General features: G+C 44.0%; 1 protein-coding gene across 1 annotated transcript in view; it reads left to right on the forward strand.

The window, feature by feature from the left end:
* Positions 1-1153: 1153 nt before the first annotated feature.
* Positions 1154-16257, forward strand: part of tspan17 (tetraspanin 17) — a 22244-nt gene continuing 7140 nt past the window's right edge. The window contains exons 1-4 of the mRNA XM_048231556.1: positions 1154-1745; positions 9436-9486; positions 11352-11498; positions 14911-15081. Of these exons, the coding sequence (XP_048087513.1) occupies positions 1656-1745; positions 9436-9486; positions 11352-11498; positions 14911-15081 (459 nt within the window). The 5' untranslated portion in view covers positions 1154-1655. The remainder of the gene's footprint in view (positions 1746-9435; positions 9487-11351; positions 11499-14910; positions 15082-16257) is intronic.

Genomic DNA, 16257 nt, shown 5'->3' on the forward strand with positions numbered 1-16257 from the left:
TGAAGTTTTGGCCAGGTCCACTATCCCATGTTTTTTGGCAGATGTACAACTTTGTCTTTTGTCAGTTTTGGATTTTGCATCACTTGACAACATGGATAAACATTTGTAAACATTTATCAGCTAGCTGGCTAACAAATAAGCCAAGCTAAGCAGTAGTAGGAATGGTTCTTCATGACCTAAGTGAGGTGAAATGTGGGTAGGAGCAAATAGACACAATTTGTTTGTTTTATGGGTGGAAAGGGGCATCATCTGTAGATATTATTTCTTAAAATGATAAAACTCAACTTTATAATTTCAAGCAAATTATTTTCCGAACCCCCTGGCTATGGGTCGCGGACCCCACTTTGAGAACCACTGCATTAGAAAGCAATAACCATTATTGTTAGGTTAAGTTTAACCATTATTGTTAGGCGGCGCTCGGGGAGCAGTGAGGGGTTAGGTGCCTTGCTCAAGGGCACTTCAGCCGCGGCCCACTGGTCGGGGCTCGAATACAAGTCCAGAGTGCTAACCAGTGGGCCACGGCTGCCCAGGTTATAGATTCTAATGAGGATTTCAGTTTTTAAAAAAAATATTATTATTGACTGGAAAGACTGCTTCTATCATAGATCTTAACACATAAGCCTAGCTATTTTTGTTTTGTGTTTTCACCTAGACTATTTAGAAGGTTTGCATAGCAGAAGTTTTTGAATCATTGATTCATCTATGACCTTGCCTAGACTAGGCCTACCATCTGTAGGTCTTTCAAGATAACTTTGAGAGGTCAGTTTGCATGTAGAATAGGCCTACAGTATGCTTGCAAAAAGTATTAGTATTAGTAGTTCAAAAGTAGGCTACCCTACCATATATTTATTTCATATGAAAACATAGGCTGTGTTGTCACACTAGAATAGCCTTTTATAATGGTTCAGAATTTCGTTTAGCCAAATGCAACTCTTTACATAAAGAAAAAAAAAACAAATTAATAAACAAAACAACAACAAAAAAGAGGATTATAGGCTATTCTTTTTCAACTAGGCCTAACCAAAGTCCTTATTAAATATCTGGCCTAACTTCATGAAACAGCTTTGAAGTGACTTGATCTGGGTACCACTAGAGGTCCCTGTAACAAAATGAAGCTGTAGCTTTCCTTCTACGACAACACTGCTGGTTCAGATGGTTGTTTGAGAACATCCACAACAAGGTTGAAATATCAAACAAGCAAATGCCTCCTCCATCTGGAACAATTGTCGGTTCATCTATGAAAATACGCGTTCCTTCAACGAGGAAATTCTTGTGCTAGCTAGCAGATTTCTGCACTAGCAACTCGGAAATTTAGAAAATTCCTGAAACGATAGCTAGATGATGAATCTTTTCTATGTCTAAAATCTCAGGGCTGCTTGTTGTTAGCTGGCTAGCTAGCTAGCTAACGTTAGCTAACAAGATAGCTGGGTATGTATTTTTGACTGGGCTAGCTACTAGCTGGCTGGCTAGCTAGCTAGCTGTTAAATTTCCTAACATGTGTTTGTCTCAAAATTTAACCAGTTATCGCTAACTAATCAGAACTATTAAGCTGCCTTACTACGGCTAATCTCGATACATATTGTTTTGCAAATCCGTAACAAACCAAACAGTTTCATCCGAGCTAGCTAGCCAGCTAGCCTCAATATAACACAAGAATGAGCAGAAAACAACATCATCATTTGAAAGGAGCCGAAGTAAGCTGCTGTGTAAAATATTTTTTATTCGGATTCAACATTATATTTTGGGTAAGTACCAGTTCCCCACTTGGTCTTCTAGCAAGTGTAGCAATGTTGTTTTTTGCCTGAAATGTTTACTAGAAAGTCCATAGCTGTCTTTTTTGTTTTGTAACGTTAGCGTTAACGTTAGACATAAAAAACATCAGCTGGCTAAGCTAGCTATATTACCGTGACCTATGTTGTTAACTCTCATCACATCATCTTACAATTAATGTATAACCTCACAACAACAATGCAACTTCAAGTCATACTGTCTGTAACAGTTGCTGAAATTGGTAGCCGAAGATAAGCTACTTATCGCGAGGTAATGAAGTAACGTTAAGCAAGCTAAAAATGTTAACGTTAATAGGGTCCCTGCTTGCCAGACTTGAGAGTGAATGCGTTTTAACGTGTCTGAACAATAATTTGGCTGGTGGTTTGATTTCCTAATGGTCACGTGTCAGGGTATTTAACTATATAATATGCTTTCCACAGTATTGTTATTGTGGCTGGGTGACAAAACGGGTCTTCAGTAAATTGTTAGTGGAGCGCCAAATGGTAATTGTGAAACGTGGATTCCAAGTCTCAAGTGTCACATCCACTGCACTGTTTCACCAAATTGGCCTGAAACATAATTTTCTCTAAAGCTAATTGACACGTGCACGTCATCCATATCTGTCTTTACCCAACATTATTACACTCTGTATATTATGAAGAGTGTTGGTAGGTTACTGGACAGTTTGTTAATATGGCACTTTGGTTATTGTGGCTTAAGAGTGAATGTTTGGGATAGCATGTTTAGTGGAAGCTTTGGGTGCCTATGAGTAGGCCAGGTCTACACCCTGGTTATGAAATCATTGGTTATTGGAACGCTTTGGTATGATTCTATGATAAACTGGTAAATCAGCTCACTGTTGTAGCACCTTACTCTCACCCACGGGTGGTTGCCTAGTTATGGTGGTCTTCTACTGAGTATCAGTATCAAGTTAGGAAGTGTTGCTATTGAACTGAAACCTATCAGGGTGGGAAATGACATATTGTTGGCTAATCATGCACACTGCATGACTCAATACCATCAACACACACACTATCTCTCTTTCTCTCGCTCTCTCTCTCCCACACACACACACACACACACACACACACACACACACACACACACTCCTCTGCTGGGAAGAGCTATGTTTTGTAAATGATGGAGTGTGTGCTGAATCTGGGAGTCCCTCCCTCCGATAATGAGGACTCTCAGTGTCATAAATTCCAGTCCAAGTGCGGTTTTGTTTCTCCAGCGATGAGCAATGAAAGCCATGTCTGTTGTTGTAAAGGGTGTTGGAGGAAGAGGTGTGTGTGTGGGGGTGGGGGGGTTGTCCCTGAAAGCTGGCTGCCTCCCTCCACACAAACGCACAGAGAAACACACACACACTCTCACAACCACATCCACCATCACTCTGCCATCACGGCCCCCACCCCAGCCTTAATTGTGGGTGAGACCCTCCCACCCTCCAAATGGTAACCTTGCATAATGAACCTCTGTGTGAATGGGACTGTCAGCAGCCGTCCAGGCCCTGCTCTGAAACCCACCCATAGCATTGTTCTCTGGGGGGGCAGCCTGTAGGTCTGTGGCGCGTCTGGCCTGTGTGAGCCTGAACCGGGGCAGCCGTGGCCTCCTGGTTAGCGCTTCGGACTTGTAACTGGAGGGTTGCCGGTTCGAACCCCGACCGGTGGGCCACGGCTGAAGTGCCCTTGAGCAAGGCACCTTACCCCCCACTGCTCCCCGAGCGCCGCTGTTGCAGGCAGCTCACTGCGTCGGGATTAGTGTGTGCTTCACCTCACTGTGTGTTCACTGTGTGCAGTGTGTTTCACTAATTCATGGATTGGGATAAATGCAGAGACCAAATTTCCCTTACGGGATCAAAAGAGTATATATACTTATACTTACTTATACTTATACCTGAGAATAGGGGCATCACCACCTTGAAATAACCTCTCAAGGTGCTTTAATGGAAAGGAAGCCAAGAATGGTTTGTGTGTGTGTGTGTGTGTGTGTGTGTGTGTGTGTGTGTGTGTGTGTGTGTGTGTGGACCTTATATGGGGTAAAAAAAAAAATGTTGGAAATGTTCAACTCTCACCCCCTAAATGTGTGTGTGTGTGTCCATATGTGAGCGCTTTTCACAAATTGCTAGGCTTCGCACGGGGTTCGTTTGTCACTTCCTCAAACAAAATAAAATGAAATATTGTTTGTTGGTCAGACTATATAATAAGGAGAATAGCAATAATATATAATGTCAATTAAATCAATAGCCCAATGAAAATGAGGGGGGGGGGCAATAAATAATAATGTCCATTCAATCAATAATATAAAAACTATAACATGGTAAGACTACATTAAAAAGAATATCAATAGTAAACAGCAATGTCAAATTAATCAACAGCCTAATGGAAATAAAACAATATTTTATAAACCATAACGCATAAGAAGCGCTTAATGAACTAAGTGTATGTTGAACAGATATGCCTTTAGACCCTTCTTACTGTAAATGACCCAAAACTATCACAGGAACGGAGAGCACTGGGTAACTCATTCCACCAATATGGAACCACTGAGGAAAAGAGTTTTCAGTGTTCAAGGCTAAAGGCGAAAGTGAGAGATTTAAATTGTATCATCATATTGTACAGTTGTACACCCAGAATGTCCTTTTTCTCTTTGGGCCAGAAGAAAGTCTCTATCTTCTGGATTCTTGAGATGAATGAGTGCATCTTGATGTGCGATATCAAACAGGTCTCCCAACTGGTCTATGAAGGCCTCTACATTGCACTGCTGAGTCTCAGAAGTTCTCTTGGCATTTTTCTTCAGCTTCTGCCATTTGTCTCGAAGTGTTTCCAGTTGTTTTATGGCATGATGTTGGGGACGAATGGGAATCCTAGCCTTGTCCTAGAACCAAGACTTCTTTGATCACCACTGTTGCACTTTCATGAAGTTTTTTTTTCAATGTTTTATGATGATATTACAACAAACATAAAACCTGCTTCTTGGAGGGTAACTTTGTTCCAGTTATTTCAGTCTCTTCTGATCCAAGTAACCATATAGCGGATTTGCTTCGTGTTGCTTCAGCCATTGTCTCAGTGTATATTGTCTATTGTGCTTCATTCACATTGATGCTTTGAAAGACATACCTCAACTAAAACAGGACTTGCTATGAATTGGTCACAACAGCATATTATTGGGAAATACCGGAATCAGCAGATGAGATCAGCAAATCAGCATTGCAAATTTGCATGGACAATATGGAATTCCAATTTTAATGTGGTCACCAATAATCAATACACATTGTTATTGCCTGCATGGTCAAATAAGTCCATTGCTGCCATAAGCATATATTATTAAACAATTATACATGCTAGCACAATGTATCACATAATATGCGAAAAATCCTGAATATGCACACTGCACAGTATGTGTTAAACTTCAAAGGTCTTGAGCAACCTCTAAATATTGATTAATATTGATAACATTTTGCCCAATTATTTTTTTTATTTATTCAAACATATTGGTGGGGTGAGAGCATGAACTTTCAAAAGTTGAAAAATAAGGACCACCCTAGTGTGTGTGTGTGTCCATATGTGAGCGCTTTTCACAAATTGCTAGGCTTCGCACGGGGTTCGTTTGTCACTTCCTCAAACTTGACATGGAGCCACTGTATTATTTTCAACCCCTTTGTCTGACAGGTGTCTCAAACCATGGTGTCTCTCTCTTTCCCTCTCCCTCTCTCTTTTTCCTTCTTTCTCTCTCTTTCTCCCTCTCCCTCTCTCTATTCCTCTCTCTTCCTCCCCTGTCTCTCTCTCTCTTTCTCTCTCCTCTCTTTCTCCCTCTCTCTTTCCTTCTCTCTTTCTCTCTCTCTCTCTATCCCTCTCTCCCTCCCTCTATCTCTCTCTCTCTCACTCTTCTCTCTCACTCTTCTCTCTCTCTCCCTCTCTCTATCTCTCTCTTCCCCCCCCTCTCTCTTCCGTCTTCCCTGTCTGTTGTATTTCAGGCGCCCCGTCGGGGAGCGTGCCCCTCGTCAGCACGTACCTGTCGTCCCTCTCTGCCCTCGCTCCCCTGGGCAGCGCTGAAAATACCCAGCGCAGCTCCCCGTAATTACAGTGCCCCTGTTGGCCCAGCTGCCCATTTTAAGACCCACTCGTCTGGCGTCCTAGGGAGTGGTTGAAAAACACTAGCCCTCGGTCGGCAGCGCAGCCTTGTCGACACCCCCGACCGCCCTCCCTGCCCGCCTACACCCTCAATTGTCTCCCCCTTGGCAGCTGAATGAAGTGTCTCTTTGCCCTGCGGCTCCACCAACCCCACCCCACCCGCCACCCCCTTTTCCCAAAGTCATATTCAAATAAGACATCAGGGTGAAGGAATGGCGTGTGTGCAAGGGAGAGATGGCCTTCCCACAGTTCTGTCTGAAGGGAGAGAATGAAGCCCCCTCCTGCCCCCTCTCGTCCCCTCCTGTCTTCCCCTTTTGCCCTGCCCCTCCTCCCAAGGCATCTCTCTTCACCAGCGCTGGGCCCTTTGTGCTGTCTGCCTGGGTGCCGGGTTTGTCACACGGCACTTCTCTCGCAGGAAACAAAGGACAGCAGGGATTGTTTTGTGGTTGTGTTCCCTTTTGTGTGTGTGTGTGTGTGTGTGTGTGTGTGTGTGTCCGTGTCTGTGTCTGTGTCTGTGTCTGTCTACTCATGGTAGAGAGTGGGTGGACTGTGACCATTTTGTGTTGGTTCATGCATATTCTGTGTAAACTATTTGGTGTGTATAATGGTATTTATGTTTGTATAATGTGCTTAATCTCCATATACTTGCTGTTTAAGCAAAAAAGTGTTATTGCACACACACACAAGTGTGTTGTGCTAGCTTGGGTGTTTTCCTTTGTGTGCTGTGTTAGGCAGTGGATGTGTTTTTCTGTTGGAGAGAGTGAGCATATCTGTATTTTCCATCCTGTCTGGGTCCGGGTCCATCTAGCAGATGGGAACCACATGCACACGCGTTGCCGTGGCGTTGCCGTGGCGTTGCCGTGCTCCCTCTTCCCATCCTGCTCTGCACCATGGCACCGTACGCACGTTTCCATCCCTTTCCCAGCAAGCCCCCTGCCCTTCCGTTTGACTCATTCCACAGAGCAAACACATACGCACACAAACTCTCTCTCACACACACACACACACACACACACACACACACACACACACACACACACACAGACAGTCACTCACACATAAGAGAGGAGAGAGAGAGAAAACAAATGAGTCAGACAGGAACACACTGAGTCACTTTCACAGGTTCTATAAATTATTGATGAGCGCAAACGTGCTGATATTGAGCTGCTGGCCAGAGATCAATGGCAGCTGTGGTTTCATCTTTTTGTTTCTGTTTTTTTCCCCTTCTGCCTTTTGCTCCCTATCTTTTTTCCCATTAACAATTAGCACCATGATTGCTCCTCAATCGCCACTCTGCAGCAAGGCAATGGTGTAGAGCAGGAGGAGGTCTATCTGGCTCCGGCTCGTGTAATATCCCATAACAACAGACAGATTCTGTTAGAATTAGGATAGGGTAGAATTGAGGTGTGTTGATTACGCTGAAAATTTCTTCCCCCACCCTGAGAGTTAGAACCTCAACTAATCGCTAACAGTAGGCTAATGGCTAATTTACGCAGGCAAGGGAACGGTTTATATGACTTCAGATGGCGTTGTTATTGCTGAGGGAAGAACTTCTCACTTGGCAAGCCTTGTTGCATTGCCAATTTGTCCCCCTCATATATTACTTTATTTCCTGTACCTTATGGCCAGTTGCTAGGTAGCCAGGCTCACCTGTCACTGACCCTAGGTGACAAGGCCGCACCAATCCCGCCCAATCCCCCGGACAGAATAATGGGATCAGGTATTGACACGGCCACTCGTGTATCTCTGAGTGACGTCCCCTAATCACCTCATACACGTGTGGACCAGACGTGGCATCCCACGAGCATCCCAGCCACGTCACACACTCACACACCAGAGAGAGAGAGAGAGAGAGAAAAAACAGGATGCATGACTGCGTACTGTATGTTTTGTTCTAAAAACAAAAATGTTGATGCAGCATTCAGGTACTTAGGTATTTCATTAAGCAAGTCAGAGAGGCAAGAGGCACAGTATTACCAGTCAACAGTGTGCCTTTATGGTGATATGATGAGGAGGTGGGAGAAAAGGAGATATATATTTATATATAGAGAGGAATGTGGAGCGAGAGAAAGTAGAGGAGACAATAAAAAGAGATACTATAGGCAGCGACAGAGACCGTGAATAAGGTGTGGAGATTTAAGGAATGAGAGAGCGCGAGAGCAGTCAGATTATTGTGAATGAGAATGAGCACAGGATGGAATGAAGGGATAGAGGGGCAGCAATGAGAGAGAGAGAGAGAGAGAGAGTGAAGCGATGAGAGAAAGAGAGAGAGAGGCAACACTGAAGGAATGAACGCTCTCCCCAGCGGCGTGTCTCTTAATCCCCACCGGATTAGGCTGAGCCAGGGGCTAATGGGATTACGGGCTCTAGCCAACCCCTGATACCTGACCTCTGTGTACGGCTCGAGCCGTCCTCACGTTCCCCTCCGTGCCACGTCTGTCCTCTCTCGCCGCCCATCCATCCCCAACACCAGCCCAGATCACCGTCCCAAATGAGATGATGAGAGTCACAGGACAGTGCACAATAGGTAGGCTAACCCACGGGAGAAGAATACAGGCGCTGATTCAATCATAGACTGACGACAATTGCCCAAGAAGGTTATGTTGTGGTGAGAGAGGGAGGGAGTGGGAGAGTGAGAGAGAGGATGGAAGGGAGGGAAGGAGGGATGGATGGTTGGATGGATGGAGTCCCTTTCTCCTTTTTTCCTGTTGTCTGAAAATACATCTGTAGTTGCTTCATCAGTATGCTGTCTTGCCAGTTGTAATGTTGTTGCAAGCACCTCTGTAAGGTCACAATGTTCTCACCAGTGGTTTTATCAACTAGGCATAGTCAAAACTAGTCGACTATTAAAATCACTTGTCTGTCCTGTTGGCAGCAGTCAACCAGTCATGGTCAAAATTGCTATTGGTGGAGTACCTCACAGAAAATGAGGTGAGGTGTTCCACAGTGACATGAAAGTTGTGTACAGCTGCACTGAAGTGCAATAAGAACATGTCTGCTATGCATAACCATCTAACACCATGTCCTAACAGGATCCCAGCCGGTGACTGTCAATGTTATTGGTCTACACTGAATCCGTTAAGTTAAATATGCCTTCTACTGCGGCATATTTCTCATTCAAAATAGCTGGGCAACGTGAGTGACAGAAAGAAAATAGAAACAGGGTGTCCGACAAAAGCTCTCTCAAAATGTTCGCGTCGCTTGCAGTCAGGACACTCCAATTTAACACATTGTGCTGCTCGCATCGCATCGCATCCACTTAGGACTTGGTGTAAGGATGAAACACCTGCTGCCAACAGGTAGCACCTATCTGCCAATGTTAGCACCAGCGCTGTACTGGTACATAACGACTCATCGACAACTATTATGAAAAGCTTGTCAGCTAGTAAAAAGCAGGAGTCGTGATACCTGTAGTTATGCATTGTCATTCTTCTGCATGCTAATGAGATTTTCTTTTCTCTCTCTCTTTCTGTGTGTTTGTGTGTTTTTGTGTGTGTGTGTGTGTGTGTGTGTGTGTGTGTGTGTTTTGCAGTTGCTTGGAGCTGCCTTCCTGGGCATTGGACTTTGGGCATGGGCTGAGAAGGTGAGTGTCACGAACAAACTGCTTACATACCTCAGATTCCCTGTGGTCTTATTTATGAGATGTTTCCTAAGCAACGCAGAGTCAATTGCCTGGCCCAAGGCCTGTTTCTTTCTCTCTCTCTCTTTGTTTCTCTCTGTCGCCACTTTCACTAGAGCCATAACAGGCAGTCGGCTCTAGCGTGCTCATATCTTGAAAGAAGTCTTCATCGTAGACTGTATCAAATTAAATCCTGTCATAATAAGTTGTTCTGTGCTCTTTTTCAATGACACAAAGGTGCATGTCAGAACCTCAGTAGGATGTAAGAGAGAGACTGAGAAGAAAAAAACCAAAACCAAAACGAGCCTTTGAACTGTTTGGACAGGGAGAGCCTAAATGACGAAGTGGATCTCACATGCTTGTGGAGTCTGGGTGTGTGCTTCCCAGTTAAAACCCATATGCGCACAAATGGGAAACCGCGAGGCTTTCATTGCACTGTAAGACAGACAAACAGCCACGCAGCCACTAGTGTGCGTTCAGGAAACAGGGTCGAAAGCACTCGTTAGCAACAGAATTCACTCCCATGCCTGAGGTGCGCTCAAATTTGGCAAACAGTGGCGAATGTTTGTGGAGAACATGTTTTCTTTGAACAGTTAAATTTGAACGATTTGGTGTTAACATTCCATTGTAACGGTAATTGCATCAGTGTTTCCCACAGAATTGAATTCCATTTGTGGTGGTTGGTTTGCAAAATTAACTTGAATACAACAGTTTTTAACAAATGAGCACAGCGTGGTTATGATGCTAACCAGATTTAAGCACAATTTAGTACAACCTGGAAAATCATTGTGTGGTGGTCAATGTTGATATTGTGGTGGGCCGCCACAAATAAGTCAATGTATGGGAAACACTGTGCATTGTTATCTTCATCAAGCTCAGGTCCAGTTCCACTCTGTGTTCGCGGAGCACTATCGCCACAGACTGTTTGTGATTGTTTGCAAACCTTCGCCGAAAACTCAAGGCAAATGGAAAACGGTTCAACACAGTTAGCCTAAAATGTTTGCGAATTTGAACGCACCTCTGGTTAGCTGCTACATCTACGAAGCCATCTGCAAGAACAATGTGCCTCTTCAAGATGAGTCACTGACTGTTACACCAAAAGATCAGCTTTCGCACATTGCCTTGCCTTGCAGGCACAAGTGGATCTTATACACCGAGGCAGCAAGTCAATCTACTTGATGTATTAGCTGGAAATTGTGCTAGTTGAGTCCCTTATTGTTCAGCTAGCACAGGAGAGTGTGTAACAATATGGTGACGCTCAATATTAATGTCTCTCTTGTGTAGCCTCCTGAATTATCTCGTTAATCTAATGTAAATAATTGGTACATTTGATGTAATATTTGATTGCCACATCATGTCATTAATAACTAAGCGCACATGTCTGGGAATTGTCAGTGGCTCGTTGTTTTTTTTCCGCTGGCTTAGTTGTTTATCTTTTTTGTTTTCTTTGTTTGTTCGAGACATGATCCCCAGAGATGTGAACTTGTTTTAACATTTCAAAGCGTACTGTCAAGGAAGGGTGTAAACACTGATAATGTGCAGCTCAGAAAACAAAAAGAGAGGAAGTGTAGATGCGCCCTGGCACGACTCGCTCTTTGATCCTGCATTCCCCCAGGTAGCCGTCGACGGCTGTGCTCAGCCTGCCTCACCTTGCTTAACCTTCCCGGGCTGTAGCTGCCGAGAGGGCTGGGCCAAGGGGAGCGTGTGGAGGATTGGGATTGTGCCCACTAGAAGTGTTTGCTTTTTTTTGCTTGTTTGTTTGTTTGTTTGTTTGTTTGTTTGTTTGTTTATTTGTTTGTGTTGAGTTTTCTGGTTGTCTGGCCCCACAGGGAGTGCTGTCCAACATCTCGTCCATCACGGACCTGGGCGGCTTCGACCCGGTGTGGCTGTTTATCGTGGTGGGAGCGGTGATGTTCATCCTGGGCTTCGCCGGCTGCATCGGAGCACTGCGGGAAAACACCGTCCTGCTCAAGTTTGTGAGTCTCACTCTGGGCTCGATTCACTGGGCCTTAACATGTTTCCCTTTTTCCTCTCCCCTCTCCTGCCTGCCTTTCTTTCCCTCCATCACACTCGATAAATAGGGCCCACCTTCCAGGGCCCACCTTCCATTCTTTCTTTCTTTCTTTCTTTCTTTCTTTCTTTCTTTCTTTCTTTCAGTCTGTATTCACCATGCAGCACTTGAGGCTCTTTGAGATTTCTCAGACTCTCAGACTAAAGCTTGTAGAGCCTTGCGTCTGTAAGGGTGGATTTTATTTTTAGACCGCTTCCTCTCACTAGAGGCTTATTGCAGTGGAATGGCTCTCACGCTACGTCTTTACTCTGTGTGCTACTGGAGCCACATTGAGAGATAACCTCCATCTTCTTCACTTAATAGCCTCCCCTCTTAATGCCCTCCTAGAGATCCCACTGTCTAGACGCTATTCGCAAAGCTTTGTCTGTGCGCTCTTGTTCCTCTCTCAACTTGAATACAGCAGTCAGGAGAATGGACAGTTGCGATTGTTGTTCGGGCTGTTTGCTCTTTTTCTTTCTTTCTTTCTTTCATTTTATTCATTCTTTCTTTCTTTCTTTCTTTCTTTCTTTCTTTCTTTCTTTCTTTCTTTCTTTCTTTCTTAACCCTCCCCTAAGTGCTTAGCACATCCAGTGGAGAAAGTGATGAATCTACCCTAATTTCCCCTCAGCCAAATGTGGCTTGGTGGGCTTGAGGAGTAATGACGCCCCCGGCCAGTTTAGCTCTGCACACAGGACTCCCTGCAGTAGCCACTGTCCTCCCTCTCAGGCTCCTGTTCAAATTAGCTGGCACAAATGAACCCACCGCAGATTGATTTTAAAACACAGTAAGACAGGTCAACAGACAAACAGAGGGAAAGTTCATTTGTGTGTGTCTGTGTGTGTGCACTGCACGTGTGTGCGTGATTGCGTACCATGTTCATTTGTGTGTGTGTGTGTGTTAGGGCTGTCACTTTTGTGACAGCCCTAAGCCAGCAATATTTCTGATGATTTATTGGCGTGAAGTTTTGTGCACAATGACAAACAGGAGTGCAACATTCTCGAAAAATAATAAGCCGAGTGGACTGCCATTACATCAGTGACAAACATTACTGCAGGCTTCACCGTAGCTGTGTCTGTATTTACAATTAGAAATGTCAAACAAATTTCGCCTACGTAGAACTCGATTGCACAGTTTGCGTAGCCTACCGCTTTGTTCTTCTCCATAGTTTGATATACCAAAAATCCGAAGTACTTCCACATCGAACTCCTCAAATTATTAGGGCCTATCACTCGTCTCTCTACATGTCGCAGGGCTCTACAGTGCGCCCATTTCACTCGCACATGCGAGTAAAAATGATGCTGTGCGAGTGCAAAAAAATATTTAGGCTCACTGGTGCGAATGACTTCTAACCATGTCAATGTTTGTCGACAAAATACACCGCAACATCGAGAAACATTACTAGTGCAAACCATAGAATCACGTCGCGAATGCATAAAAACTACACCTCCCATCAACGTTAGCAGTTTCGCGTTGTGACTCGCTAGTAGTCGCTTCTATCAAGTCCAAGAGCGCGCAGAAAAAGCGGAAAGTTAGACTAGCCAGCCAAGATGCAAAGATTGAAGAAATTCTTCTTCTTCTAGTTCTTCTATCCACTGAATTCATTGGATATAGGAGGAACAGGATGAGATTCTGAGAATGCAGTGAGAGAAGGAAAGGTAACCTAACATGCCTTTTAGCCCAGTTGACGTATTGGCTGCAAAATGCAAAATATAGCTGTAGCGAACCGGCACAAAAGTAGCCTCCCGTAATACTCCCATTTTATTCAAAGGTAGTACGCTACTGACAACTCCAGGCTTCCACACATGCTTGTTTGTTTACACCGAATACAAGCTGAAGTGCAAAACGAAAGTAGGCCTAACGTTTGCCTACTGCCCCCATCAATGCAGATATTTCAAATAAAAACTGAAAGTATAAAACATATACCCTTGATTAGCCTATGTTGGGTTTTGTGGAAGAGAAAATGGACTGTTTTAGTAGTAGTATTAGGCAGTATGCAGTCAGATAGGTCACCATGGGCATATCTGGTTTAGCTATAGATGGATTAACAAATAAATAAATTGGCCTACATTTGGCAGGATACTTGATATACAGGCTAAATGCAAATATGGCAATGTATTATATTATTTTACATTAACAAAATGTAGGAAAATAGAACAGACTGAAAATAAAGTAGGCACTGATCTTTAAAATCCTGTTTCCTGTAGCCTAAATGTTGTCAGTCATTCTTAATATTCGCAATTGGTGCACTGGCATGTTTAACTGTTAGCTGCAGTATAATGTTAGATGTGTAAGTTTAGTACAGAACTGACTGTGCGCCCAAATTTTTGTCTGTGCTCCTAAATTTTTTAACTTGGGCGCACAAGTGCTCCTGAAAAAAAAATGTTTGTAGATCCCTGTGTCGCACAGGTTGATCGCGTTGTCCTCCATTTTTTGGCAAAACACGAGCAGCACATCAGCTGATTGAAACAGCTGTTTCCGGTGCGTAAAATTGGTGGGAATTTTCTTTTTAGCTTTTGCAATGTTTACTGCACTTCGGAATTCTTTTATATTCTTATATTCTCGTTTGTGAATTTTGTTACATCTATCTTTTTTATTTGTTTAATTTGTTTAAAATTAATAGTGTACATATTTGGTTAAAATCGATTCCCTATTTTAGTTTTTTCGAAACTTGTGTTGTTTGCTCTAATCGATTGTGCAATCGATTTTCGAACGTAAAGTGACAGCTCTAGTGTGTGTGTGTTTCTGTGTGTGTGCACTGCACGTGTGTGCGTGATTGCATACATGATCATTTGTGTGTGTGTGTGTGCCTGCCTGCTCATAGTTGCAGTATTTTTGTAACCCTAAATGATCATTTCCCAGCCCAGCCAGCATAATGAGACTCATAGAAAACTGTTCTCCCATTCTCATCAGCGTGTTATAAATGCACTTCACTCTGCTTAATTGCCCCAGTTAATTATGTAGAATGTGCTGGAACACTCTTCAAGGAGTGTCTCGGAGTTTTGGATGTCTTGAGTGAGTATGATACGCGTCGAAAGTTCTCTTGGGAAGAAAACTTCAGTCATGGAGCGAGAACCGCCTCAAACAAAGAGAACTAGCAAACAACAACAACAACAGCAACAACAGCAACAACAGCAGCAGCAGCTCTCTGAGGGCCTTCCATTACAGTGCTCAGCTTGTGTTCTGTGAAAGCAAACTTAATTGGCTTGAATTCTGCTCCTATGACTATGCAGATGAAACAGGAAGTCACTAGGCCACCCAGTAATTGGTGCGATGCGGTGAAGTGCTTTGTTTGTGGCTGCTCTTGATTGTAATGACCGGTCTGTGCATATCCTCTGCAGTTCTCAGTATTCCTGGGGCTCATCTTCTTCTTGGAGTTGACGGCGGGCATCCTGGCCTTCGTGTTCAAGGACTGGATCAAAGACCAGCTCAACCTGTTCATCAACAACAACGTCAAAGCCTACCGGGATGACATTGACCTGCAGAACCTCATTGATTTTGCCCAGGAATACGTGAGTGGCCCTGGCTCATTTCCCACACGATTTCTATTCTCTCTGGAGCTCAATTTATCCTTCTCCACTTTCTTCTCCCCCTTTCTTCCCCTTTCTTATTCTCTCTCTCTCTCTCTCTCTCTCTCTCTCTCTCTCTCTCTCTCTCTCTCTCTCTCTCTCTCTCTCTCTCTCTCTCTCTGTGTCTCTTTCTATGTCTCTTCCTCTTCATTATTATTCTCTCTCTCATTGTCTCATGTTTGGTCCCTTTGACCATTGTGGAATTTCTCTTGTAATAAAAAAAAAAAAATGTTCCTTTCTCTCCGATTCCTCTTATGTGTTTCGTTGTCTGTTTGCTTGTGCATCTGCCTTTTGTGTTGTCCTGTTTTGTGTCACTCCCTATTTGTGTTGCTTTGTGTTGTCCTCTGCTCTCTTTTGTGTTGTCCTCTGCTCTCTTTTGTGTTGTCCTCTGCTCCCTTTTGTGTTGTCCTGTTTTGTGTCACTCCCTATTTGTGTTGCTTTGTGTTGTTTTCATTACATATTTGATTTTCTACCTTTTGTATTTTCCTTTCAAAGGTGTATACACATAAAGAAAGACACACACATACGCACACACACACACACACACAAAGAATGTATCTACAGCCTCACATTGTAGCAAGTCAGGTTTCTGGGCCGGACTTTCCATCATCCTGTGTGATATTTATTCCAGAGGTTAGACCAGACTCCTCTGGAAAGACCTGAGCAGCTCTATTGAGGTTTCCACCTTAGAGAGAGAGAGAGACCGAGAGAGAGACCGAGAAAGAGAGAGAGAGACCGAGAAAGAGAGAGAGAGAGACCGAGAAAGAGAGAGAGAGAGACCGAGAAAGAGAGAGAGAGAGACCGAGAAAGAGAGAGAGAGACCGAGAGACTGAGACAGAGAGAGAGACTGAGACAGAGAGAGAGACTGAGACAGAGAGAGACTGAGACAGAGAGAGAGACAGAGAGAGACTGAGACAGAGAGAGAGACAGAGACTGAGACAGAGAGAGACAGAGACAGAGACAGAGAGAGACAGAGAGAGACAGAGACAGAGAGAGACAGAGAGAGACAGAGACAGAGACAGAGACAGAGACAGAGACAGAGAGAGGCCTATGCTCTCTGTTGGGTACTGACTGCCCTGTGGGGTCTTTTGTGTGTTCTGTTGGGTACTGACTGCCTGT

Source organism: Alosa alosa, chromosome 21 (assembly GCF_017589495.1).
Source record: "Alosa alosa isolate M-15738 ecotype Scorff River chromosome 21, AALO_Geno_1.1, whole genome shotgun sequence".
NCBI lineage: Eukaryota > Metazoa > Chordata > Actinopteri > Clupeiformes > Clupeidae > Alosa > Alosa alosa.